At 42.7% G+C, this 26695-nt stretch overlaps 1 protein-coding gene across 5 annotated transcripts in view; it reads left to right on the forward strand.

The window, feature by feature from the left end:
* Window positions 1-1173: 1173 nt before the first annotated feature.
* Window positions 1174-26695, forward strand: part of LOC137383332 (trinucleotide repeat-containing gene 6A protein-like) — a 193173-nt gene continuing 167651 nt past the window's right edge. For all 5 annotated transcript variants that reach the window (XM_068056022.1, XM_068056025.1, XM_068056024.1 and 2 more), the window contains exons 1-2: window positions 1174-1317; window positions 1623-1670. In XM_068056022.1, coding sequence (XP_067912123.1) covers window positions 1313-1317; window positions 1623-1670 — 53 coding nt within the window. In that variant the 5' untranslated portion in view covers window positions 1174-1312. The remainder of the gene's footprint in view (window positions 1318-1622; window positions 1671-26695) is intronic.

Below are 26695 nucleotides of genomic sequence, written 5' to 3' on the forward strand. Positions count from 1 at the left end.
CACTTAGCTTCAAATCGCATATATCATTTTGCCCTATCCAATTCATCAATCTCCTGTAACTGTGTGTTGTTATTTTGTACTTCTCTTGATCAGTGAACTAAAGAACTCTGTATAGAATAATCCAGATCAATGATTGGGGTACAGATATTGATTCAACTGATGACATTAAAGAGCATGAGAGCAAAACAGAGGACAAAAATAACAGACACAATCTGACAAGACACAAGGTCGGGGGTTGTGAGAAAGGAAAATCTCACTTTGGCACAGAAGGGGACATGGTACTTCTAAAATTGTGGAGAAAGCTTTACTTCTCATTTAAACTGTGGTATAAATTGCCCTGATAGTGTTTGATGGGACAGTGTTGAGGGAGCTTTATTCTACATTTAATTCATGATATGCTTGACCTCAAAGTGAGTGGATTTTCTCTGTGCTTTGCCTGATGCTGATACTCAGCTCAAAACATGGGGAATTGTTCCATCCACCAACACATATCTATCACTTTGGTGGGTAGAAAAATTCACCATAAAATTTAAGATTGTAAACAGTACTGTGTATATATAACAAAATAAATGAGGTCTGAATGAAGTAGATCAACTGCAGAGGTGAGTAGTTTTGCAGAATGAAAACTCTGTGAACTCAGCAATTGGTCAAAGTAGAAGTGCCGAGTGCAGAATATTCTATGGGAATAACAATAATATAGAGGTTGGAAAGCGCAGCTGTGAGATCACCTGACGAGGACTGTGCAGTGACGCCTTCCCCAGTGGAATATCCCACTGACATTCCATGAACAATGGGCAAGGGTGACTAGCACCTCGTGTCGTTGTAACCCTGTAAGGGAGAAAACTGGGTGTGGGGAATATTGAGCTGCATTTCCCCCCAAAGTGAGATACATGCATAGAACACAGAAAACGGCCATTCAACCCACTGTGCCTGATCTTGGAGAGAACTATCCAATTAGTCCCACTGGCACTTACTCCTTCTTCAACTCTAATACATTTTTTATTACTTGCTATGCGCGTCTCTCAGACCGAACTGTCAACCTGCGGTCTGCTTGCCCCTACCAGGCCCCTGGCCCCTGACTCCCCTGTGCCGGTTGCTATGGCGTCCTCCCACCCGGTTGCCATGTGATCAGCCATTTGCGGACCGGAAGTGCCCAGCCGCGCGCTCCTGGGCTAGTTCCTGTCAGTTAGAAGAAAATGGCGGCTGTCGAAAGGGAGCGCTGTGTTAGGCGCCGCGGCCATTCGCACACTCACTGTTAAAGCCTTACTCGCATGATTAGCTTTCGAATTTCTCACTGCTGCACTTTACATTAATGAGGTGTGTGAAGTTATCTTCCCTCGGGCGAGCGGGAAGCGAGCCGGCTTGGTCGCTTTCAGTCCCGCTGTCCGTTTTGTTGATGCCGTGCCGCCGCTAACCGGGGCCCGGGGGGGGGGGGGCGGAGGAGAAGAAGAAGAAGAAGAGGGGGGGAAGGAGGGCAACTGGGCCCCTTTCCTGCTGCAGCAGTAGTAAGGACTGGGCCTGTGTGCAAACCCCGCATTGCAGCGCACTCGGCCTTTCACTGCGTTCTATTTTTAGAAATAATGCATATATTGGCTTTCTGATTGTAGCCTGTTTAATTGCAGAGGATTGGAGGCTAACGCTACCAAAGAAGCTCAAGGGAAACAAAACAGGTAAGATTTGCATTTAATTCATTTTGTGGTTAACGATATTCATCTTGAATTTGGGGAGAGAAAGTGTGACCTTCACCCACAAGTTAAAAGCAAATGAAGCCCCGACCCCCACGGTCTTTGAATTCTGCTGTGAAGAAACAGAATAAATAGGAAAATTGCAAATGTTGGAAATAATGAACTAAAATAATATTGGAAGTAGATAGGATGAGTTAACATCTGGAAGGGAAAAAGCAGGTTAACCTTTCAGGTGTATGACATGGTGGGGCTATACCTGCCTTTTCCCTTTAGATGCTGACTGATAGCGTGCATTTTGTAAGAATCGATCAGCCTTCGTCTAAGGCCCTCCCATTGTAGTATACTGAGGAGCTGCAACCCACATAAAACCCCTCGGGCTGTATGCACCAGAGCATGTTTGACATGGAATGTAAATGTACATTGTAAATATAGCCTGAAATGGCACATGTAGTGAGGCACCTCATGTATTGAAAAAAACTGGTCTGTATTACATTTTGTAATATCAAATTTGAACTGTTATGTAATGTGCTTTTACATATTTTTATGAATAAAGTATTTTTGAAAAAATCAGCCTCACTGCAAGAGAAATGATGTAAAAATGAACTGGAGAAAGAGGTGGTCTCTGCCGATTTCAAAATAATTCAGCAGTGGTTTTCAAGTGTGATTAACCTTTCAGATGGCTGCTTAATTAGTCTGTAAATGATTGTTAGTTATTACAGGATGGTTGAAAATAGACTTTTTAAGATTACTCCAGAGAAGGCTTTAACACTGTGTATAGTCATGTTGGAAGTATTCATTTTGTTCCACCTTTTATGGGTGATGGCTGTTCCTCTGTATCTTACCAAAGTGGTTGTTTTTCTTGTAACTTCCATTTATGTAGCACTTTTGATACAAAATGTCCCAAGATGCTTCACAGGAGGAGAATCAGACCCCAATTTACACCGAGCCAAAATAAGAGACATTAGGACAGATGACCAAAAGCTTGGTCAAAGAGTTTGGTTGTAAGGAGCTTCTTAAAGGAGGAAAGAGGCAGAGAGCATTCCAGAGCTTTGCAGACTAGGCAGCTGAAAACAGGGCCGATGGTGATATGAAGGAAGGCAGGGTGCATTTGAGGCCAGTGTTGGAAGAATGTAGAGTTCTTAAAGGGTTGTAGGGCTGGGGGAGGGACAGTGCCATGGAGGGATTTGAACATTGGGATGAGAATGTGTGCTCCAGAGCACAGGAATTAACGGGACTGGCAGCAGAGTTTTGGATGAACTCAAGTTTATCGAAGGTGAGACACTGGCCAAGGAGATCAGCGGAATGGCCTTGTCAGGATGTTAGCACATTCAACAATGAGATCACTAATGTTAATGTCTAATGTCCACAAGTGTGCACTTGATAGCGATTAGGAATGGAGACCCAGTTGAACATTCTCGTCCTCACCTGCACCCTGGATTTAGAGCTGCGGTCCTCGTTGACTTCCCCCAGGCAAACAGATTCCCAAGCTGAGATCAACTAAGTTGGGCGGCACAGTGGCGCAGCGGTTAGCACCGCAGCCTCACAGCTCCAGCAACCCGGTTTCAGTTCTGGGTACTGTCTGTGCGGAATTTGCAAGTTCTCCCTGTGACTGCGTGGGTTTCCGCCGGGTGCTTCGGTTACCTCCCACCTCCAAAGACTTACAGGTTGATATGTAAATTGGCCATTGTAAATTTCCCCTAGTGTAGGTAGGTGGTAGGAGAATTGAGGGAAGGTAGGGAACATGGGGTTAATGTAGGATTAGTGTAAATGGGTGGTTGTTGGTCGGCACAAACTCGGGCCGAAGGGCCTGTTTCAGTGCTGTATCACTCTGACTCTAAGTTCCAGGGTGAACTTGCCTTCTGTGTGTTTCAGCACCGTACCTTGTAGTGCATTCCCTCACAAAGCTCAGAAGAGGTAGGATCCTCATTCCTTTTTTATGGTATTTACACCAACAACTTGATGAGTTTATAGTGTCTTTAAACGTAGATGTTTCAGAGGCATTGAGGCAAAAAATCTCGCTGAACCAAAGACTGATCTTGGAGAGATATTCAAAAACTCAGGTGCCTCTTTTTGAGGTGGAGAGGCAGAGGGATTCAGGGCGATATTCCAAAGAAGGAGGGCTAGATGGTTGTAGTAACTAATGGTGGTGGGAGGGGAGGGACGGAGAGTTCAGGGCAGTGGTGTAGGGCTGGAAGAGGTTATGGAGCTGTGCTCTTTTTATTCTTTCATGGGATGTTGGCGTCACTGGCAAGGCCAGTATTTGTTGCCCATCCCTAATTGCCCTTGACAGCCGAGTGGCTCGCTAGGCCATTTCAGAGGGCAGTTAAGAGTAACTACATTGTTGTGGATCTGGAGTCGCATGTAGGCCAGACCAGTTAAGGACAGCAGACTTTCTTCCCTCAAGGACATTAGTGAACCAGATGGGTTTTTACGACAATTGATAGTTTCATAGCACCATTACTGACACTAGCTTTCAATAGTATTAATTGAATTTAAATTCCACCAGCTTCTGTGATGGGATTTGAACCCATGCCCTCAGAGCGTTAGCCTGGGCCTCTATTTATAGCCCAGTGACATTACCACTACACCATCGTCTCCCCACTGATGTACACTGGCTCCCAGTTAAACAACACCTTGATTTAAAATCTCATCCTTGTTTTCAAATTTCTCCGTGGCCTTGCCGTTTCATATCTCTGTAATCTCGTCCAGCCCTACAACCTTCAGATCTTTGCTCGTCCAATTCTGGCTACTTGCGCATCTCCCTTTTTAATTGCAGCACCATTGATGGCTGTGCTTTCAGCTGCCAAGGTGCTGAGTTTGGATAGTATTAGAAGTAGGAATGGAGGATTGGGTGTCTCTAAATTAGAAATGCCAATATCTCCTGCAATTAGGAAACTCGACCCTGGATTTGTCTCTGGATCCTGTCATTAGAACATCATTCACCTACTGTGGATCCAACCTTTAAGGGTAGCATCAAACATTATAAGGGTTTTAAAATTTTACAGGAACCTAGTGAGCAGAATATAAGGTGCCTTTGCAAATGTTCAGTTAAACCCAAGAAAAATTTGGTTGTGAATGAGTATATGCGATGGAATTCCCTCTAAACCTCTTTCCTCATTTTAAGATGCTCTTTAAAACCTACCTCTTTCATCTGCCCTAATATCTCTGATTCAGCATGAAATTTTAACATTTCTGTGAAGCGCCTTGGGATGTTTTACTATGTTAAAGATGCTATATAAATTGTTGCTTTAGCATGTCCTGAGGTTGTGAAAGGCGCTGTATCAATCCAAGTCTGTCTGCCTGTGTCTGTGGATAAGAATTTAATATTTGAAGTATTGGGGAACTAGGAGCCAATAAAAGTCACAGGGCAGGTATGAAATGTGACTTTGATATGGTGTGGTAGGATACAAGCAGCAACATTTTCATAGAGCTCATGTTCACAGTGGGGGAGGCTGAGACTGGCCAGGAGAGCATTGTAATAGTCAAGTTGGGGGTGATGGTCATGGCTGTGGGTTTTAGTGGCAGTTGGGCAGAGGCAAGCAATATTGGAAGCAGAAATAGGTCATCTTTATCCTGGAGAAGATATGGAGTTGCTAGCTCAACTCGGTCAAATGCGATGCTGAGTTTGCATATAAACCTGAATTGAGAAAGTTGTTTCCATGGTCAGTGCAGTCATGTACTAACTTAAGTCCTGGGTAGGAACAAGGTTGAAGGGAAAGGGTGCTTCCTGTAGGTGAAGTCAGATCAGAGTGTCAGCTGTGGCTCATTTGGTAGCAATCATGCCTCTGAGTTAGAAGTTTTGTGGGTTCAAGTCCCACTCCACAGACTTGAGCACAAAAATCTCGGCTGACACTCCAGTGCAGTACTGAGGGAGTGCTGCAGGGTCGGAGGTGTTGTCTTTCAGATGAGACGCTCAACTTAGGCATTGTCTATCCCCTCAGGTGGATATAAAAGATCCCATGGCACTATTGAAAGAGCAGCAGTGGAGTTCTCCCTGGTGTCTTGGCCAATATTTATCCCTCAATCAATAACACAAAAACAAATTATCTGGTCATTATCACATTGCCTTTTGTGGAACATAGCTGTGTTCAAATTGGTTGCCACGCTTCCTACAGTACATCAGTGACCACTTCAAAACGTACCTCTTTGGCTGTGAAGTGCTTTGGGAAATCCTGAGATTGTGAAAGGTGGTACGTAAACCTACATTGGTCTTGTATCCATCTTTTACCCCAAATGCTGAGTTTCTGAGGTATTGCATTGAAGGAGGCAATAGTAAAAGTGATAAAAAATGGGAGTTTAAATCTCACTGTTTCCAGGGGTTGGCTTGGGAGTTGCAGTTTTAATGTGAGGGGGGGGGGGCGGTGGGGAATCTGGGGATTTTTTAAAACCGTTGCTCATTTTGCCTCCTCCCTCCACCCCTCAGTTTTACTTTTCCTATTCCTCTGTTATAAGAACTGACCTACTGGGGAGAACAGTTCAATGGCTAGGACATATCCAAGTAATCTGTCATCATATAAAGGTCTTAACCGTGTAATAACAGGTGCCTTAGCTGAGCCCAATCCCTGTGTTAATTGGATGGTGATCAGGAGCAGGGATTGTGATCAACTGTTTCCTCCCTTAACCTCCTTTAGCACCTATCCTATCATACCAGAGCTCACCTAATTCAGCTCAGGATCAAACCTGACTCTTTGAACCACAGCAGAGGACAGTTTTAGGGGTATGTACTTTGTGTACTTCTGCCATTGACCTTTGTCTGGCCCAGCAGAGAAGAGCAAAAATCAGCTGTTGTACTTGATCAGTTTCGGCTAGGAAAACTAGGATGTTAGTTTTACTGGAAAGCTTCCTTTGCTCATGTTTACTCTGGAGTTTCCAAATAACCAAAGTTGAACTTGATAAGTATTGATATATGCTGAGATTTCAATATGTTGAGATTTAACGTTCAAACAGCTTTCTCAGTCCCTTAGGATAACTAAAATTTGAGCCAGTTGATTGTGATGCATGCTGCTAACGACTGAAGTCTTGCTCTCTTTGCTAATTCTGTGGACCCATAGTCCCTGATATCATGTAACTGTACAGTTATCTAGGAAAACTGAAGTTTTACTTTTGAGGGACTGGGACAACAAAAGATGTTAAACATATTCGAATATATCAAGGCACCACCATTTGTTAAAGTTATTTTGCAACAACTTGCTTTGAGGTTTGTGTTGCTTACAGTCTTATGGTTGTAATTGTTTTCTTAACTTATAATTGCATGTGTTTTTTGTGCTTAAAGTTACTGTAAATTACATTATATCAATATATGTAGGAAGCCTCTGTCTGTGCTTTAAAATTATGTAAACTTTGTGTTTGACACAAATGGAACTGGGTTCATCGGCTGTGATCCAGAGCTGCAGTAAACCAGGGCTGAGTCATGCTGAAGGTATCCCTTAAATAGGAAGGCAAATGATCATTATCATGCAGAGGGCTCAGTGACTGAGTGGTGACCTTTCATTTCTCATTGTGTTGTTAACATGAATTACATGCCCTCTAACTCCCTGGTTGTTTCTGGTTTGTGGAAAGTACATGCTCCACACTCCAGAAGTTTCCCTGTATTTGTTCTCACATGGATTGCTTTCCCAATTAGTGCTAGACACACACTGCTCTTGTTGTACAAACAAAGCTGGGTTTATTGGAACACCTAGAACAGACCAGTGGCTGAGCCTGCTAGGATCCTAGCCAACATTTTTATATTTGGTAGGTAAGCTTTTGTTTGAAAAAAAAAGTATTTATTAAATGTTAAGGAGCATTGTGTATTATTTTGGCAGCACTTGTTTAGGGCTGTGAATATTGTGATTCTGATAAATATAAGTTTGAACTGTAAAACTACATCAGAACACCCTGGCAACCATTTTGTACGTAGGAGAGCTGAGCAAATTGTATTTAAAGATTTTTACTTCTGGTTGAGCAAGTACTGAATGGTATGGTGGTGAATATTAGCTTGTGCCAACCTATTTCTCCAGTTCACCTGGAGAGAAATGGGAAGCACTTGTTTAAGAACAATTTCCTTAATGGTATTCTAATAGGATGAAAAAACTACACCTGTGAGATGCATTGATTATATACTTTAATGGAGATTTAAATATTTCAAAATGGAAAGCATGATTTGAGGTTTAGGCCTGCACTGTAGTTTACTCCAGGGTAGCTGGGAGATAATTTGTAATTCCTAAAATTGAGTGGAATGGATTGAGAAATACTCTGGACAGCATGATTATAAACTGAGGAAATTTTGAGTTAAGTGTATCCTTAATAGTTACTAGGTACATACAAGTGGCTTGAAATTATGCTGTGTAACATTTGGTAAAATTTTTCCTTACTATTATTGTATAATCTTATGTAATTGTTACATTGCTCCTTTTAGTCCTTTGAACAATGTCCAAAGTTTAATTTTATTTACACATTTTAGTTAGCAGTTACTTTTATCAAATAGTTTATTGGCTTTTCTTTATCTAAGTGTCTCCTTTTTGTGATTGTGTCTCCTTTATTAATCTGTAGTATAGCAATTCTTGAGTGTCAAAGCCAGTTAACAGGAAATTGAAAACAATGTAGTTTTTTTTCAATTAATCTACTTATTCAGAACCACAGGTTACATGAAAGGAAAAGCCAGAAGGGATGATTGTTCCCATTTGTTTTCCTGCATGCTGCACCTCCCCTACAAGTTGGCCTCCTTACTTTAGTGCCAAGGCCACTGGAAAATTGCAGGTGATTGTGGCAAAAAATTCCCCAATTTCTGACAGAAAAGTAATGTTACTGTTGCTAAATTTGATAAATTGTATGACAGTAATTTAACTCTTCAGTGGCCCATATTGTGATAGATGGCTTGTTCTTGACACTTTTTCAATCTGGGGATCACTGCCCTGTCCATTTAGAGTTGTTAATCTGGTTTCTTTCCCCACTACTCTTCAGGGATACCGTTCTGCTGTCTTCCCAGGTCGTGGAGGTACTCTTTTTCTCCAATTCTCCCTTTCATCGACTATTTCACCGCACCACCACCACGAACTTCAGAGGCATTGGAGCTCCTCAAAGAAATACTTTTTATATTACTATTGAGCGGTGGGTAGAGTATTGTACACTGGTATTCTCTAGTTGCAGTACTGACTTCTGCGTTTTATAATTTTAATTGCTGTATCCTTTCACTTAATGCGAATGGGTACAGAACCACCTATTTCACACTGAGAACAGGTACCTTTCTTTCATGGTTCTGAATCTTTAGGAATGGATGGTGTTTATAAAAGTAGTTTTAAGGATATTACTTTTCAGTTCATTCAGTGCTCTGCCAATGTAGCTAGTGTCCCTGTCATATCTCCAGTGACAAAGGATAATGAGCCTACCACATTTCTTCATAGCCGCCCATTACTTTGCAAATGAGAAGACCATATAAGACAGATCACGTCATTTATCTCGTGCTGTTTATGGGATATTGCTGTGTGCAGATCCATGTCCACTTATGTAAGTATCTGCAATTCATAGTCAGCTGTGCAGTGTGCATGATGTGCTGAGCATGTGAAAGGTGCCATATCATTACAAATTCTTTCCTGACTGGGTTTAGAAGGTTTATCTGCTGAAGTTTTGAAAGTTTTCCTTTGACATATTGAGGGAGGGGTGATTGAAGGAAGGGAATAGAGTCCAAGAGAGTCTGTGCTTTTCATTATAACAATGCTGGCTCAGTCAATTGGTGTCAGTTTGGCTCATTAGTAGCTCTATAGTCTAAGAATGGAAAGTTGTGGGTTCAAGTCCCATTCCATGTGTAAAGGAGAGGATCTAGGCAGACACTCCAGGGCAGCACTGAAGGAGTCCTGCATTGTGGGAGGTTCTGTCTCTTGTGTCGAGGCATTAAATCGAGGTGCTGATTGTTGAGTTTGATGTAAAACTGCCATGGGACAGCAGTTCGTAAGCAATTAATTGGTTATAAAGCACTTTGACTTAACTTGTGGAGGGAATAAGGTGCTATGTTAGTACAAGTTCACCTGAATTAGTGAAGTGGCAGGCCATTTAGCTGTTCATTTATTCACCTAGAAGGATCCTGTAGTTTCTCTCTCCCTTCCCCATCAACCCACTTTATCTAGAAATCCCACATTTTCCTCTTACTGGTTTGGACATATTCCTTTGATCTACACCTGTAAATTTTCTGATATCTGTTTTCCAAACCATTTGCAATCTTGCTAAATTGCCTGTTGCCAAAAATCAGTTAATCAGTATAAGTTTTTTTTTACATACATGTTGACAAAAGAGTTGGAAGTGAGGCTTCAGAAGCATCCTGCACTTCATCGTAGTATTTGATCTAATAAACTAAATGGGAAGTCTTAATGTAGCAAATTATAATGGTAAATATTAACAGAAAAGCGTGACCAAAATAATGACAACAGGCATTTGGGTTTGTGGACAAGTTTTCTTAATTTACAGATATATCTCAAGATTTTGTTGAAAAGCTGTATTGTGGGGGATTGAGTTTAGGAGGTAATGGGGATTATTTTATACCGCAGCTCAAACTTCAGGTGGGTATTGGGTAACTGGTTGGAATTTTGTCAGATCTTATGTAAATTGAGCTCCTTTGTTTTATTTCATTGTATCAGTGCTGAAAACATTAAGGGGCTGATATGTTCTTAAAAACTGAAGAATATTTGCTTCTCCGCTAGCTTGCATAACAGTTGAAGTATGTGAAACTTTGAGACATTGAGATATAATGAGGTGTTACATAAATGCAAACATTTCAAGTATATCTGTTCTCTCTCTTCTCCCAGCCCCCAACCCGTGCCCTGAACTCCTGTGGTGAATGTCTTGGTGCTAGCCTGTTATTTTACAATTGTTTTTCACAGTACTTCCGAAATTTGAAAGCTGTTTCCAGTAATTATTCTTGGCAGTAATTATAGGTGTTTTTGATGAGCCTTGTTTTTAACTCATTATCCGTTATGAAACTGCATTACTGCAGTAGGGAAAATGTGTCCTTAAAGCTGAGGACTATTTACTCCAATGAAGTTGCAGCCAAAATGAATCACATAACTGTGAGGGTGAAAGGGAGCAGGAAGCACTGTGATGATTTTTGCTTGTGGATCATGGTTCCTAACCAGATTCTGAAAATTTAGAGATACAGGACTATATTACGCATATGACTTGCCTGGTGCAGTAACCATAGGGGTTGCTTCAGTAAAACTAGACAAGTGAGAGAACTGACATGGAATCGGGTGATGCTCATAATTAAATCAGCAGTGGCACCTCAAGAATTGCAATGTTCACAGAACTCCTCGTGCATCTCTCCTTTCACTTAACTGCTGCTATTGGGAAGTATGCTGTAGGAGACTTAAATAATCACAAACCAGAGGGTGAAACTCTCATCCATTGCCTCCTTGCATTGTGTACCATCTCCAATCAAGAGCACTGGGAATCTTTTCCTCACTGCAAAATCACCACCAAGAAATATTAGTGTACCACATGTCTCTCTATCTACTTCTCTGTCCCCACCTGGCCTATGTTCAGATTCTCGTTTTGGTGCTACAGAAACTGTAGGTGAAGAGTGTGTTCTGCTACTTCACAATAGTGTATAACTGCACAGAACTCTTTCTCCAATTTTATCCCCCACCCTGTCCTGAAGAGAGCCTCCATATTGGGAGTGGTTCCCTCAGCATTGCATGTCCTCTGGTACTTCGTTCAACTTGCCATTATTCAGTATGGCCCTGACTGTAGGGATTGGCAGTTTGTTGAAGTGGTCACCTGATGCCCACATACGTGCTCTTCCAATAAGAGATGCTGATGATCGGGAACAGTAACACGGGATGACCCTACCCTTGCCCCCTGTGACATGAGGCACGAGATTGATTGTAATGACCCAGTTGCTGCTCTGGCTGAAATGAGTTAACTCAGTACAAGCCCAAATGCATCTGTTCGCAGGATGGAGCCCACCAGTATAGATTTTTATTTCAGACTAGATTTCAACACCAGCTCCAGTATGAGAGTGCATTTAATTTGTAACTGCTGCATATTCTTGATGTTACAGATAGCTGATACATTTGTCTAGAAACTTTTGAGGCCCAAAAATGTGCAGTTTATCTATCACAGCCTAATTGTAGCTTGTAACTGTATTCCTTTGGTGTGTTTTTACAATGCCTGGTTATTAATAGGCCTATACAGCCAGAGTTGGTGTACAAGGTGCACTTTCACAAATACTGAAGATTCTAAGGCATTATTCCGAGAGAAGCGAAGAGTTCTCCTCCTGACCCATCTTCCTCGACAAACACCAATAAAAGCTGTAACTGGTCATTCCTCTCATTGCCTTTGATGGGATCTTGCAAAGTACAAAATGGCTGCCATATTTAGCTACGCACTCATCTCTTCGCTTCAAAATAATTCTTACTTTGTGAAGTATTTAGAGAGGCTTGAGGTGTGTGATATGGTGCTCTATGAGCCAAGCCATAAGTATTTTTAAACTTGCTGAAATATCTGCTCCAAGTTTTGTAGACAAACCCTGCTTTGCTTAATACATTCTTCAGGCTTCCTGCAGGATCAGTGTATGGTTCAGGAGAGGACACAACTTCCAAAGTAGATTGTATTTATAAAATGCTTGGAATAGAGCTTACTGCAGCAGCTCTGCAAAAATATCTGGTACATTGGTGTTTGTTTTAACTGAGTGCTTTGATGGCACAATGGACCAGTGTTCCAGTTTGTGCCATGATTCTACTCATGTTGAGCTTCTGGCCTTGGTCACTCCAAAGAGGGAGATGCATATTGAGGGCTCGGTGTGTTCTAAAGTTGGGGGTGAGGAGGAAGATCTGAAGCTGCTGTTTTCCTTCTGATCAGAGGCTTGGAGGCCAGTTCTAGATTTGGGACCGGGTGAGGCCGTGCATCTGCAGGCTTCCCATTTGTGTCTCCATTTCAGATTGCCACTGGCCTGTCAAACTAGGAACAGCATGTTCCGTAATGCCCTGCTACAATAGAGGGTGTGACTGACCAGTTAGTACATTTTTTAATGCGGACTTTGTGCTTCAATTAACCAGAAGCTTTTTTGGAGTCTTTGTTCAACCTGCCAACAAATCCTTATGAGCTACTGTGAGTACAGGCTTTGGTTTCTGATGGGCTGTTGGAGTGTTTGGTTCTATTACAAGCTAGTCATCTACTAACTACTGTTTGCTGTGGACATTTTGTTACCTGGCATATGATCATTTTCAGATGGCTGCCTATGGTTTATGCAGTGGCAGTTGTACGTTGCATCATTTGTTCACAGAACTCATGGTCTTTCTATAGTTTCATAAGTGCAGTGCAGGGCAAGTTGGTGTATGGTGTAAATGGATGACGAGGGCTTTCCTTCAGCTTCCTGAAGTGATTGGTTAAATTCACCTCTTGATCTTTGATGAGGGGTGGAAATGACAGTTACCCTACTGATGTTAAAGGCCTGCTTGGGTATGAAATTGAAACCCGACACGGGTACAACCCAACCCGGGCCCGAGTCCTTTGATTTTTTTTCCTGTGCCCGATCTGACCTGACTAGACTGCCGTAATAAAGTTAATTATATCAAACATGTTATTGTGCTCTACCTTGTCCAAATGTTGTGATCCTTCGTTCCGGCAGCATGTTTCCTGCCTTGACATCCCAGCTGAATGTTCAAATTTTGAAGATTGCTTCCCTCCCTGATTAAGGCAGCACTGTGTCCATGTCCAGCCCGACCTGAGCCCGAATGCCAGACCCGGAAGAGAGACCCGACCCGAACCCGATACATGTCGTCTGGTTGGGTAGCCATGCTTTAATTCATATTTTATATCTGGGGTGCAGACAAATAAAGGAAGTGACTGGGGGTCACTATAGAAGCTTTCCACAGGAATGTTTTGGAAGGAATTTACTGCTTCCTCTGGGCAGCAACCTGAACTGCATCCAGGGGCTTTGTTGTTCGTGGCTTCCTGTTCAACCAGTCTCTAGCCTCTTGCAATGCAGGATATGCTTTCCCATTTCTGAACCTTTTTATTTGAAAGCTGCGCTGTGCTACTGCGCTCTGCATTCTTTTCTAGTTTGAATGTTGTGATGTGTTGTGTACTTATTTTCTTTACCTGGCGGCATTTTATTAGCACACTAATCAAATGCACTACTGCAACTTGAGCAGCATTGTGGATAATTTTCTTAAGGCTGAACAGGATGTGTAATTAGTTATATTTGATAGATTGGAATCAAAAGATATAAAACAGGAGTGTATGTGTACTAACAGATGCTACTAATGGTTTGTCTCATACAGCACCATATTACACCTCTCAAGCCTCTCCGAATACTTCTCAAAGATAGAATTATTTTGAAGTGATGAGTGTGTAGCTAAAATTGGCAGTCGGTTACGGCTTTTATTGGTGTTGGTCAAGAAGGATATGTCAGGAGAAGAACTCTTCGCTTCTCCCGGAATAATGCCTCAGAATCTTCAGTATTTATCTGAACAGGTAAAAGAGGCCATGAGCAACGGCATCCAAAGGAGGGCACATCCAGCAATGCAGCACATCCACAGAGTGCACTAAAGTATCCATCTAGGGTATGTGTGCGAGTCAGCAAACTGGGCTTGATCCTACAACCGTCTGAGCTGAGTGTTACTGACTTAGCCTAGCTACTGCATGCAGACAAATGAGCCTGAATTTCCATCCACAGTAAAATATCCCAAGATGCTTCAGAAAAGAGAAATGAGTCATAGTAATATATGGCACAGAAAGAGGCCATTCGGCCTATTGAGTCCATCGCAGCTCATCCCATAGAGCAATCCAGTCAGTCCCATTCTCCTGCTTTATCCCCATAGCCTTGCAAGTTCATTTCCTTCTAGTGTCCGTTCAATTTCTTTTTGAAATCATTGATTGTCTTTGCCTCCACCACACTCATAGGCGGTGAGTTCCAGGTAATTAGCACTAGCTGCATAGAAAAAAAAAGTTATTCCTCAGATCCCCTCTGCATCTCTTGTCCAAAATCTTAAATGTGTGTCCCCTAGTCCTTGTACCATCATCTAATGGGAACAGTTTTTCTTGTCTACCTTATCCAAACCTGTCATAATCTTGTACTCTTCTATCAAATCTCTCTTCAATCTCCTTTGCTCCAACCTAACTGTATAGCTAAAATCCTTTATCCCTGGAACTATATTGGTAAACCTGCTGTGTACCTTCACATCATTCTGAAAGTGCAGTGACCAAAACTGAATGCAATATTCTAGTTGTGGCTTAACCAGAGCTTTATAAAGGTTCAGCATAACTTGCCTGCTTTTGTACTCAATACCTCTATATATGAAGCCCAAAATCCCATATGCTTTGCTGATCACACTCTCTCAATGTCCTGCCACCTTCAAAGATCTATGCACGTGAACCCCCAAGTCTTTCTATCCTTGCACACTTTTTAGAACTGTGCCATTAAGTCTATTTAAACTTTCCCAATCCCATCTGCCAAAGTGCATCACCTCATACTTCTCTATTAAATTCCGTCTGAAACTTGTCTGCCCATTCTGCTAGCATTTCTATGTCCTTTTGCAGTCAATTTGTATCACCCTCACTGTTTGCCACTTCTCCAAGTTTGGTATCATCTGCAAATTTTGAAATGTTACTCTGTATTCCAATATCCAAGTCATGTATCAAAAAAGCAGTGGACCTAGCACTGACCTTTGGGGAACACTACTGTCTAACATTCTCCAGTCTGAAAAATAACCATATACCAGAACTCACTGTTTTCTGTCCTTAAGCCAATTTTTCACCCAAGCTGACCCTGACCCTCCTATTCCATGAGCCTTAATTTTGTTAACCAGGTGTTTGTGGTACTTTGTCAGATGCTGTCTTAAAATCTAAGTAGACAACATCCACCTCATTGCCTTCATCAATCTTCAGTTACTTCATCAAAAAATTCAGTTAGATTAGTCAAACATGATCTACCTTTCATAAATCCATGCTGGCTATCCTTAATTTAGCTCAGAACTCTAAATGCCCATTGATTTTTATCCCCCTGATAATTGTTTCTGAAATGTTAACAACCACTGATAAGCTGACTGGCCTGTAGTTGCTCAGACTGTCTTTACACCCTTTCTTGAATTAAGGTGTCACATTTGCCACTCCAATCCTCTGGCAACTCCCTCATATCTAGGGAAGACTGCTATCTCCCCTCCCATTTCCTTTAGCAGCCTTTATGCAAGCCATCTGGACCAGGTGACTTATCCATTCTAAGCATAGCCAGCCTTTCCAGTACCTTCTGCATCTCAATTTTCACCCCATCCATTACCCCTACCATTTCCACTTGTACTGATATTGTTTCAGCATCCTGTTGCCTGGTAGACACCGATACAAAGTACTGATTGAACATTGTAGCCTTGCATTGCCCCTCCAGGCATCTATCACCCTCTTTGTCTGTGATAGGCCCCACCCCGCCTCTTGCTACCTGCTTGCTATTTACATGTAGAAAGAAGGTTTTTGGGTTCCTTTTATGTTGACTACCATTCTATTCTCATATCCTCCCTTTGCCAGTCTTATTTTCCTCTTCTCCTCCCCTGTCAAGCTGTGTATTTGACCTGGTTCTCACTTGAAGAATTCACCTGACATGCATCATACACTCTTTTTATTGTTTCATTATATTCTCTATCCCCCTTGTCATCCAAGGAGTCCTAGCTTTGGTTCCCCTTGTTGGAATGTATCTAGCCTGTACCTGAAGCATCTCTTCCTTAAAGATCACCCATTTTTCCATTACAGTTTTTCCTGTCAGTGTTTGGTTCCATTTTACCCTGGCTAGATCCCTTCTCATCTCATCTCATCGGGCGGCACAGTGGCGCAGTGGTTAGCACCGCAGCCTCACAGCTCCAGGGACCCGGGTTCGATTCCGGGTACTGCCTGTGTGGAGTTTGCAAGTTCTCCCTGTGTCTGCGTGGGTTTTCTCCGGGTGCTCCGGTTTCCTCCCACAAGCCAAAAGACTTGCAGGTTGATAGGTAAATTGGCCATTATAAATTGTCACTAGTATAGGTAGGTGGTAGGGACAGGTGGGGATGTTTGGTAGGAATATGGGATTAGTGTAGGATTAGTATAAATGGGTGGTTGATGTTCGGCACAGACTCGGTGGGCCGAAGGGCCTGTTTCAGTGCTGTATCTCTAATCTAATCTAATCTCATTGAAGTTAGCCCTCTTCCAATTCAGATGTTCTACTTTAGATTGTTCCACACCTCCAATACTAGTCTAAACCTTATGCTGTGGTGATTACTCCACCAAATGTTCCCCCACAGACACTTGGCCCACCTCATCCCCAGCACCAGATCCAGCAATGCCTGGTTCCTAGTTGGCGCAAGACAAACTGGTCAAGGAAGTTCCCCCGAACACATTTCAGAAATTCCTCTCCCTCCTTTAGCTTTAGAAGGGTTAAAAATTTAGACCTGCATCAATTAGAAAACTTCACAATGGATTGGTGTTGATCTGTCTCGATTTGTTGCATGGCCATGTTATGCTGCATCAACCCATCATTGTAAGAAAAGTGCACTTGCATTTATATAGCACCTTTCACAGACACTGGATGTCTCTGCTTTCCAGCCAGTGAAGTACTTTTGAAGTGCAGTGACTGTTATAAGAGCAATGGCAGCCAATTTGTACACAACCAACTCCCACAAAGCAACATGATGCTGACCAGATGAACTCTCTTTGTGATGTTGATTGGCAGATAAATATTGCCCAGAACACTGGGGATAACCAGGGCAGATGTGGCTTTGGTTTGACCCCTCATCCAAAAGACGGCACCTCCAACAGTGCAGCATTCCCTCAGTACTGCACTGGAGTGTCAGCCTTGATTTTTGTGCTCAACTCTTGAGTGGGACTTGAACGCAAAGCCTTCTGAATCAGGCAAGAGTGCTTGCTACCAACTGAACCTCAGCTGATGCACATTGTGCAGCATCCTAGATGGCAGCTGTTCTGTCTAATCTTTAACCTAGGATTTATTACGAGATCACTGTTACTTCACAACTCTTTGCTGCTGCAACCACCCCCACACCAGCCCCATACTGTTACATAATCAAGATGGCAAATTACGGAAAGAGCACAAGGTCGTTACTATGACTTTCCCCATATTGCAAGTGTGAATTTTGGCAAACTACATATTAGTCAGATGGTCTACATGTAATATGAGGGGAGTTGGCTATGTTCAAATCTCTTGATCAGTAGAGACCTGCGAGCAAATGTTAGCTGTCTTGCTTAGGGAATGATGGGGGGGATGTAGGATGAAGAGGAGATGCAAGGAAATATTGTTATAGTAATGAGTGGTAGCAGAAACCTGTATGCGCCTCATTAGACTGACCAAACCAAGTGGAAAAATTGAGTGTCATTAGAATGAACCTTTTGACAAATCAGGCTAAACAGGTCTGTTGGACCAAAACAAGAAATGCTGGATTCGGACCAGTGGCTTTGATCTGGCACTGACCTGTACTACTGGCACTAGGTTCCGACTTGAAAAAGTACTTTGTGTAGAGCACCGGTTTAGAAACTGACACGCTGTTATATGTAAAGTGTCCATTAAAGTGTTTTTATATTTACAGGACAGCTGCAGATATTTAACTGCTATGTCCTCTTAGTGAGGCAAGGAAGTAAATGGGATGGACATAGCTATTGCCTACTTGCTTGGGAGTGAACAAATAAATTGGACATGCAGAGATTGCTTCAGGATTGATAATTCAGTTGGTTTAACAAATGCACTGATCAAAAAGCTACATCAGGGGCTCTTCTGCCACAATCACCCTGGATCTGATCTGAACCCTTTGTGGGTTCCTGTTGCTCACTTTTTTTCTTAAATGGTTTTGACAGGATTTATATGCAAATACATTTGTTTTATCAACATTACTTGACGTCCCCTCAAAGGCCTTGAGCTGTTGCAGTAGATAAGAGTTTTACAACATGGTAAGGTGCTGGGAATGCAGACTGACTGTATATTTAAAAATGAATCACCTCTGTCTTCTGCCTGACTTCTTAGAAAGATGGGCACTTATATATTTTTTTGAGGTGGTTATGCTTCTCACAGTCAGCTTGCTCTCACCCGCCCCTCAGTCGATTGTGCCTTGTCTTGTCGGGAATGGCTATTGTCTGCTTGCTGTATCCACAATTGGCACATCCAATGTTGGGAATTTGTCACAGCTGACTACGTTATGGCAAGCTAAAAAAGGCTGAATAAAGAACTGAGCCCCTGCAGGCTCCTGGGCATCAGAAATTAACCCAAGAAACTTCAAATAACATATATTTTCGTAGTATTGTGGGATAATTCAGGTGGGGACTGAAAATCGAATCTATCTCATTTTCATCATGAAACATGAAATTTTGTTTGGAATATTTGTGTGGATTGATGGATTTTCAACAAAAGCCACAGTGTGAGGAATTGGAAAAATTCCATACAGAGCATCAGAAAAGGTGAAAAACAAAAGAATGAGGGCATTGAAGTATGGCATTATATCAATGTGCCTGAAAGCAAATTGGAAATACAGAGCAGTGACAGAAAAGTATAATTGTACATTTTCTTCAGTTTTCATTTTAATCAGCGTCACATGAAGTTGTGCGAGAATGTGACTGTGCCTGCTCAAGTCAGCTACAAGTGATTTCAAGGACAAGCAATTCCTTCTGCTATCCGCCCGCTCAGACAGGTGAAACTGGAAGAGAAATGTTGCAGCAGAGGCAAAATGGACGACCTTGGACGCCTTCTGGCAGACAGTGAGAGTAACATTGAAAGAAGCATGTGACTTGATTGCGTGCCTGCCGTAAGCTCTGGTAATACTGAATGAATAGGAATTTGGAAGGGGGAGAAGTACCTAAATTTTATTGTGCATGGGATGAAACCTACATTAACTAGCTTCTGGAGAGCTTTAGAGTGTAGCTTCATAGCCCCTGCTAACAATCAGGAAAACAATATTGTATTTGGAGCTAGACAATTTATGCAATTCTCTTGCAACTGTTTTCCAGAGCATCGGCTCTTGGATGGATCATGATGGCAGCGTACCTAGTAAAAAAGTAAAATGGAAAAAAGGTGGGTGGCAGCCCTGATAAAGGATGACATAAGGACAGTAGTGAGGAAGGGTCTTTGCTTGGGAAAGCAGGAAGCAGAATCACCTATGGGTGGAGATACATAAGGGGCCGAAAACATTGATGGGAGTAGTTTATCGGCCTCCTAACAGTATCTATACTGTTGGACAAAGTATTAATCAAGAAATAAGGGGACCTTGTAAGAAAGGCAGTGCAGTAATTGTGAGGGACTTGAATCAAATTGGCAAAAGTAGTTTGAAGGACGAGTTTGTAGAATGAATTTGACAGTTTCTTAGAACAGTACATCATGGAACCAACCAGGAAAGAGACTATTTTGGATCTTGCCTTGTGTAACGAGGTAGGATTAATTAGTAATCTCTTGGAGAATCCTCTGGGGAAGAATGATCATAATAAAATAGAATTTCACCTTAAGTTTGAGAATGGTGTACTTATGTCTGAAACTAGAGTATTGAACTTGAATCTAATTACATAGGTATGAATAGTGAGTTGGCTAAGATAGATTGGAAAATTAGATTAAAAGACATGACAGTTGATGAGCAGTGACAAACATTTAAAGAAATATTTCATAATTCTCTCAATTTACATTCCATTGACAAAAATGTGGAAAAAGTGATCCATCTGAAGCTAACGAAAGAGGTAGTATTCGTATAGTGCCTTTAACGTAATAAAACGTCTCCCAGAAGCACTACAAAACAAAATCCGAGCCACAAGATTTTAGGGTGCATGACCAAAAACTTGGTCAGAGGTACATTTTAAGGAGTGCTTTAAAGTAGGAAAGTGAGGCGGAGAGGTGCAGAGAAGGAGTTCCAGAGCTTGGCCCCCAAGCAGCTGAAGGAATAGTCACCAGTGATCGATTAAAATTGGGAATGCTCTATTGGCCAGAATTAGGGTAGCACAGACATCTCGGAGGATTGTGTGGCAGGAGAAGACCAATAAGTAGGTGTGAGGCCATGGAGGGATTTGAAGACAAGAATGTGAATTTTCAAATCGAGTTGTTGCTGAACCAGGAGCCAATTTAGGTCAGCGAACACAAGGGTGATGGGTGAAAGGGATTTGGCAAGAGTTGGGGTATGGGCAGCAGAGTTTTGGATAACGTCAAGTTTTCAGAGGGTAGAACGTGGGAGGCTAGCCGGTTAAGAATAGTGTTCAATTAAGAGGTTTATGTTGCTGAGAGTAATGGTAAACCTGAGGATTAGGAGAGCTTTAGAAACCAGCGAGAGATCACCAAAAATTCATGAGGGAAAAAATAGAATGAGTAAGCTAGCAAGAAATATAAAAATAGAAAAAAAGACTTGCATTTACTTTGCGCCTTTCATGACCACAGGACATCTCAAAGCACTTTACAGGTTAATGAAGTACTTTTTTTGAAGTATAGTCACTGTTATACAGGAAACTGATTGTAAGAGCTTATACTAGTGTGTAATAAGGAAGGAAGTAGAGAAAGTAAATGTAGGTTCCTTACAGTCTGAGATAGGAGAAATTATAATAGTGAATAAGGGAATGGCAGAGTTGTTAAACAAATATTTTGTCTGTCTTCATAGATACAAATAAAAGAGAGAAACAAAGAGTGTAATGAGAGTGAGGAGCTTTAAGTAATTAATATTGGTAAAGGAAAAGTATTGGAGAAATTAAGGGGACTAAATGACAACGAATCCCCTGGACCCAATGGCCGATATCCATGGGTTCTAAAGGAGGTGGCTGCAGAGATATTGTCTGTGTTGGTTTAGATTCTTATACAGATTGGAAATTAGCAAAGTAACACCGCAATTGAAGAGGTTGATTGGGGGAATTGATTGGCCTAATATCAGTTGTTGGGAAACTGCTGGCATTCATTAAGGATGTGATAACAGGGCACTTAGAAAATCATACTAGGCAGAATCAGCGTGGTTTTCTGAAAGGGAAATCATGTTTGACAAATCTATTTTTTGAGGATGTAACTAGCATGGTAGATAAAGCGGCGGGGGGGGCAGTGGATGTAATATTTTCAAAGATGTTCGATATGGTGCCACACGAAAGGTGGTTATACTAGCAGGGTAGATAAAGGGGGTGCCAGTAATAAAGGCCTGCTACCCAACTGGGACCCAACGACATGTCGGGTTCGGGTCAGGTCGCACTTCCGGGTCCGGCATTCGGGCTCCGGTCGGGTCGGATCGGACACGCTCTATCACCACCTCAAGTAAGTGACTCTAATGTTAATTTACTTTTTGGACTTTAAAGATGGTTTTGTTACAGCTATTTTAACCTTGTGCAGGTAAGGAACAAAGTGAAAAACAGAAGGTAAGTTAACTGATGGTTGAGTCGGGCGCAGGAAAAAATGGAAGGACTCAGGCTGGGTCGGGCTCGGGTGGGATTTCCTTTGCAGACCCGAGCAGGCCTTTAGGCCTTTAGCCAGTGGATGTAATATATTTGTATTTTCAAAAGATATTTGATATGGTGCCACACGAAAGGGTGTTATACAAGACAAGGGTTCATGGGATTGGGGCAATATTAGCATGGATAGAGGGTTGCTTAAAACACAGAAAATGAGGGTAGGAATAAACAGGTCATTTTCAGATTGGCAGGTTGTTGCTAGTGAGGAGTCACAAGGATCAGTACTGGGTTTCGAATCTATTTTAATGGCTTAGATTAAGGGTTCTGTACTGGTGGTCCACAAGATGACTTCAGAGGGTCCACCAGTGTCTACCTGTCTCCACCATGCAGGCAGTTTAAAGTAAATTTAATGCCGATCTGGTTTTAGTATCCAGGGCAGAGTTTTACCTTCCAGACGCAAGTCACCAATCAATACCAGCATAGTATCACTTTAGTCCCTGGCTACGGCCCTGCACAGGACATGAACTGGAAACCAGCGCTTGGTTCGTGGTCATCAGTCCAGTCCCATGTTGTCAGTCAAAACCAGCATTCTGCTTGGCTCATTAATACGGACAAGAACAGCAAGAACTAGTATGGCCATTTGTATGATCGGTCTCAACAGCACTCTTATTAGCTCCAGTGACCGTCTACCCACCGCACAGGGATGGTCTGCCCACTTGAGCATAATCAAGCATGCCAACGTGTGTGCTTGTTGGAGATAGCTGCACATCCTGGCAGAATTGTTGCTCAGCACCAGCAACAAGTTTCACATTAAGTAAAACAAAAATAGTACATCTATATGTTCAATTGTAAAACTTGTACAGTAAAAACACATGTTGTGTTGAGGGTCTGTGAAATATTTATAGCATGGGGCCTCAGATGCAAAAAAAGTTGAGAACCTCTGCCTTAGAAAAAAAGATTTACATTTATATAGTGCCTTTCATGACCACCGGATATCCCAAAGATGAAGGGACTGAGTGCAATGTACACAAGTTCCTGATATAAAACTAGGTGGGAAAGTAAGCTGTAAGGAGGACACAAAGAATCTGCAGAGAGATGGGTTCAATGAGTGGGCAGGAAGGTAGCAGATAGAGTATAATAGTACCATAGCACCATAGAAAAGTTATGGCACAGAAGGAGGCCATTCAGCCCATTATGTCTGTGCTGGCTGAAAATAAACTAGCTGCCCATTCTAATCCCACCTTCCAGCACCTGGTCCGTAGTCTTGCAGGTTACAGCACTTCAGGTGCAGATCTAGGAAACTTTTCAATGAGTTGAGGGTTGTTTCCTCTACCACCGATCTGGGCAATGAATTCCAGGCACCCATCACCCTATGGATGAAAAAGCTTTTCCTTATGTTCCCTCTAATCCTTCTATCAATCACCTTAACTGTGTCCCTGGTAATTGACCTCTCCGCTAGGGGAAACAGGCCCTACCTGTCTACTCTGTCTAGGCCCCTCATAATTTTGTGCATCTTAATTAAGTCACCCCTTAGCTGCCTCTGTTCTAAGATCCATGTATGATTATTGTAGGTTGCACTTCCTACCCTCGCCACCTTAACGATCTCAACTAATTTGACTTCTGACTAAGAGTCTATATTGCACCCTGTGGGGACAAAGTTTATAAAAAATAAAAATTTGCTCAGAACTTAATTTTATATTTGTGTTCTCTGAAGAAAGAAAGATTTGCATTTATATAGCACCTTTAACAACCTCGGGCTGTCCCAAAGTGCTTTACAACTAATAAAGTACTTTTTAAGTGTAGTTACTGTTGTAATGCCTGCCATTTGACAAAGACCTTGCTTTGCTCGGACTGCAAAGTCGTTGATGCGCAACGTCCACCCCACGTTAAAAGAACCCACGCACAGGCATCTTTCACCCCTCAAAATGAACTTCGGGACCTGGAATATCAGGACTCTTGTGGATAACCCCAGCAGAGACAGGTCTGAACGGCACGCCGCTAACATAGCCCGAGAACTCCGCCACTACAAGATTGATATCGCTGCCATGAGTGAGACACGGGCAGGAGAAGACCAGTTCAAAGAACAAGGTAGTGGATACACCTCCTTCTGGAAAGGTAAATCAGAACAAGAGCGCCGGCTCCACGGGGTTGACTTTGCCATAAAAATGAACTAGCTGACCGCCTCAGCGAGCCCCCTTGTGGTTGTGAAGGCACCAGCCAGTTTGAACAACGTCGATGTGCCCAGGCAGCGACCAAGTGCAAACAGCAGAAGGAGCGTTCGGAAATTTGAGCATCCCATTCACTCACGTCACCAAACACCACCTGCCCCACCTGTGGCAGAGTGTACAGATCCAGAATTGGACTACTCAGTCACCTAAGGACCCACAACCCTGGAGTGAATGAAAGTCATCCTCATTCCCAAGGGACTGACTGCCTAAGAAGAAGAGTAGGAAATGTACCAGCCAATTTGCGCACAGCAGGGTCCCACAAATAGCAATGTGATGATTTTAGGTATTGCTTGAGGGATAAATATTGGCCAAGATGTCAGGGAGAACTCCTTTTGCTCTTCTTTGAAATCATTCCTTGGGATCTTTAATCATGGCCTTAACTTCTTTGTGTAAGTTGCTTTTATTTTAATCCCTGCAATAGAGGGGAAGGGGATCAGATACTGTAGGGTGCCGATTCAAATCCAGCTTGGATTCTAATCCTTTGTTTATATACAGAACTATAAAACATTCAGTAGTAAGCCTTTTGAACCACACATTTTATACATAGGAAGTGCCCTAATCTGTCAGGTTGTTCTACATTGTAAGGCTGAGTTGTCATATCAGCATTGATTCATAATATGATATCCCTTTAAGTTTGTTAATGTAGTCTATACAACAGGGAACTGGGAACAATAATGGTGAGTAACTGAGAGTGATGTAAATATGGATAGATTTTGCCATTCGACCAGCTCTGCTGATTTCAGCCTTTAGATTACTGTCTGGGCATTTGTCTTGGTCTTAATTGTGTCCAATTTTCTCCCACTTCTCAATGATCCCTTAACAGAGGTATTTCTACATGGGCACTGTTTATCCTTCATTACCTCACCCAGATGGCTGCTATTGGTGAGTGAGTTGTGGTTGGCTATTCAGCTGTGTGGGGCACCACACCAATGTCCAATGCTGCTCTCTACCCCCATGACTGGGCATAGATGGGCACACAGTCCAGGACGATCTCTTTCCTCTCTTCCCCACCCCCCGAAAAAGAAAAAAAAATGCAATTCTCGGGTGCTAATGTGAAATTGGCAATTGAAACTGGGACTTTCCTGTTCTGTACTTGCAGCAACTCACTTGATACGTTTGAGCCATGAGGGTTAATCCTATCTGGTTTGTGTAATGTAAACTGAGAACAGTTGGATAGCATGTCAGTATACTTGATTGTCCCACATTATTCCAAATTGTGTTGTGCCATTTGGCGGAAGTATGCAGCACAGAGTCAAGTGAGATGGAGTACTGCATCAGCAGAGTAATTAATTTGGGGAATTTGAGACACCGGCGGCGATGGGTGGAGACTTAGCGCAGTGAGTGAGGAGTTAAAGCGGGGGAGAGAGCCTCCAGCGAAATCCCCGATAACAAAAGCGATATCTTCAAAACAGCTATAATATCCCAACCACAGAAGCTGCCTATTGCTAAGTACTTGGTAAGTGTTTCCAGAAGGTAAAGGCACGGCAGGGAGCTTCAGCCCCATGGAATGCACATCCAGTGCCATGTGGGAAATCCTGGGCGCTACTCATGGCCTGGACGACCACATGTGCAGTAAGTGTCACCAGTTAGAGCAGCTTGAGTAGCGACTGGAGTTACTACCAGACATCGAGGCTGTGAGCTTCGTGGATGGCACTTTTTGGAGGTGGTCACCCTGCAGCTTAAAAATGTGCAGGCAAAGAGGGGGAATGGGTGACCGTCAGAAGGATAAGGAGGATGAGACAGGCAGGGATCCCATGAGTGCATCTCGCTCTCCATCCAGTATTCAGTACTCTTGAGAGTGGGTTCCTCTGGAGTGCTGGCAGATCCAAGCCCATGACACCCAAAAGCAATAGTGAGGGAAACAGACAGAAGCTTCTGTGGCTGATGACATGACTCCAGGATGGTATGTTGCCTCCCTGGTGCCAGGGTCAGCCCTGGGTGGCTGCAGGATATTTGGGGGGGGTGGGGTGGTGGTGGATGCAGGTGAAATGTCGAGGTCAAAGTCTGTATTGGCACCAATGACATAGGCAGAAAGAGGGATGAGGTCCTGAAGGCTGGGTTTAGGGAGCTTGGACAGAGTTTGTAAAGCAGGACCTCAAAGGTAGTAATTTCCATATTACTCCTGGTGCCATGAACTAGTGAGTACAGAAATATGAAGATGGAGCTGATGAATAGGTGGTGGAGAGATGTTGCAGGAGGGGGGTAGTGCTTTAGATTCCTGAGGCATTGGGACTGCTTCTGGGGCTGATGGGACCTGTACAAGCTGGGCGGGATGCACCTGAACAGGGTCAGGACCAATATCCTCCTAGGAGGCTTTGCCAGTGCTGTTGGGAAGGGTTTAAAGTTTGGCAGGGAGATAGGAGCCTGAGAGTGTATTCAGAAGGGAGAGAAGTATGGTTGGACATGGAAGGCAGAAAATTAATAATTGAGTTTGGAAGGCAGAGGAAACAAAGG

Source organism: Heterodontus francisci, chromosome 24, assembly GCF_036365525.1.
Source record: "Heterodontus francisci isolate sHetFra1 chromosome 24, sHetFra1.hap1, whole genome shotgun sequence".
Classification (NCBI taxonomy): domain Eukaryota; kingdom Metazoa; phylum Chordata; class Chondrichthyes; order Heterodontiformes; family Heterodontidae; genus Heterodontus; species Heterodontus francisci.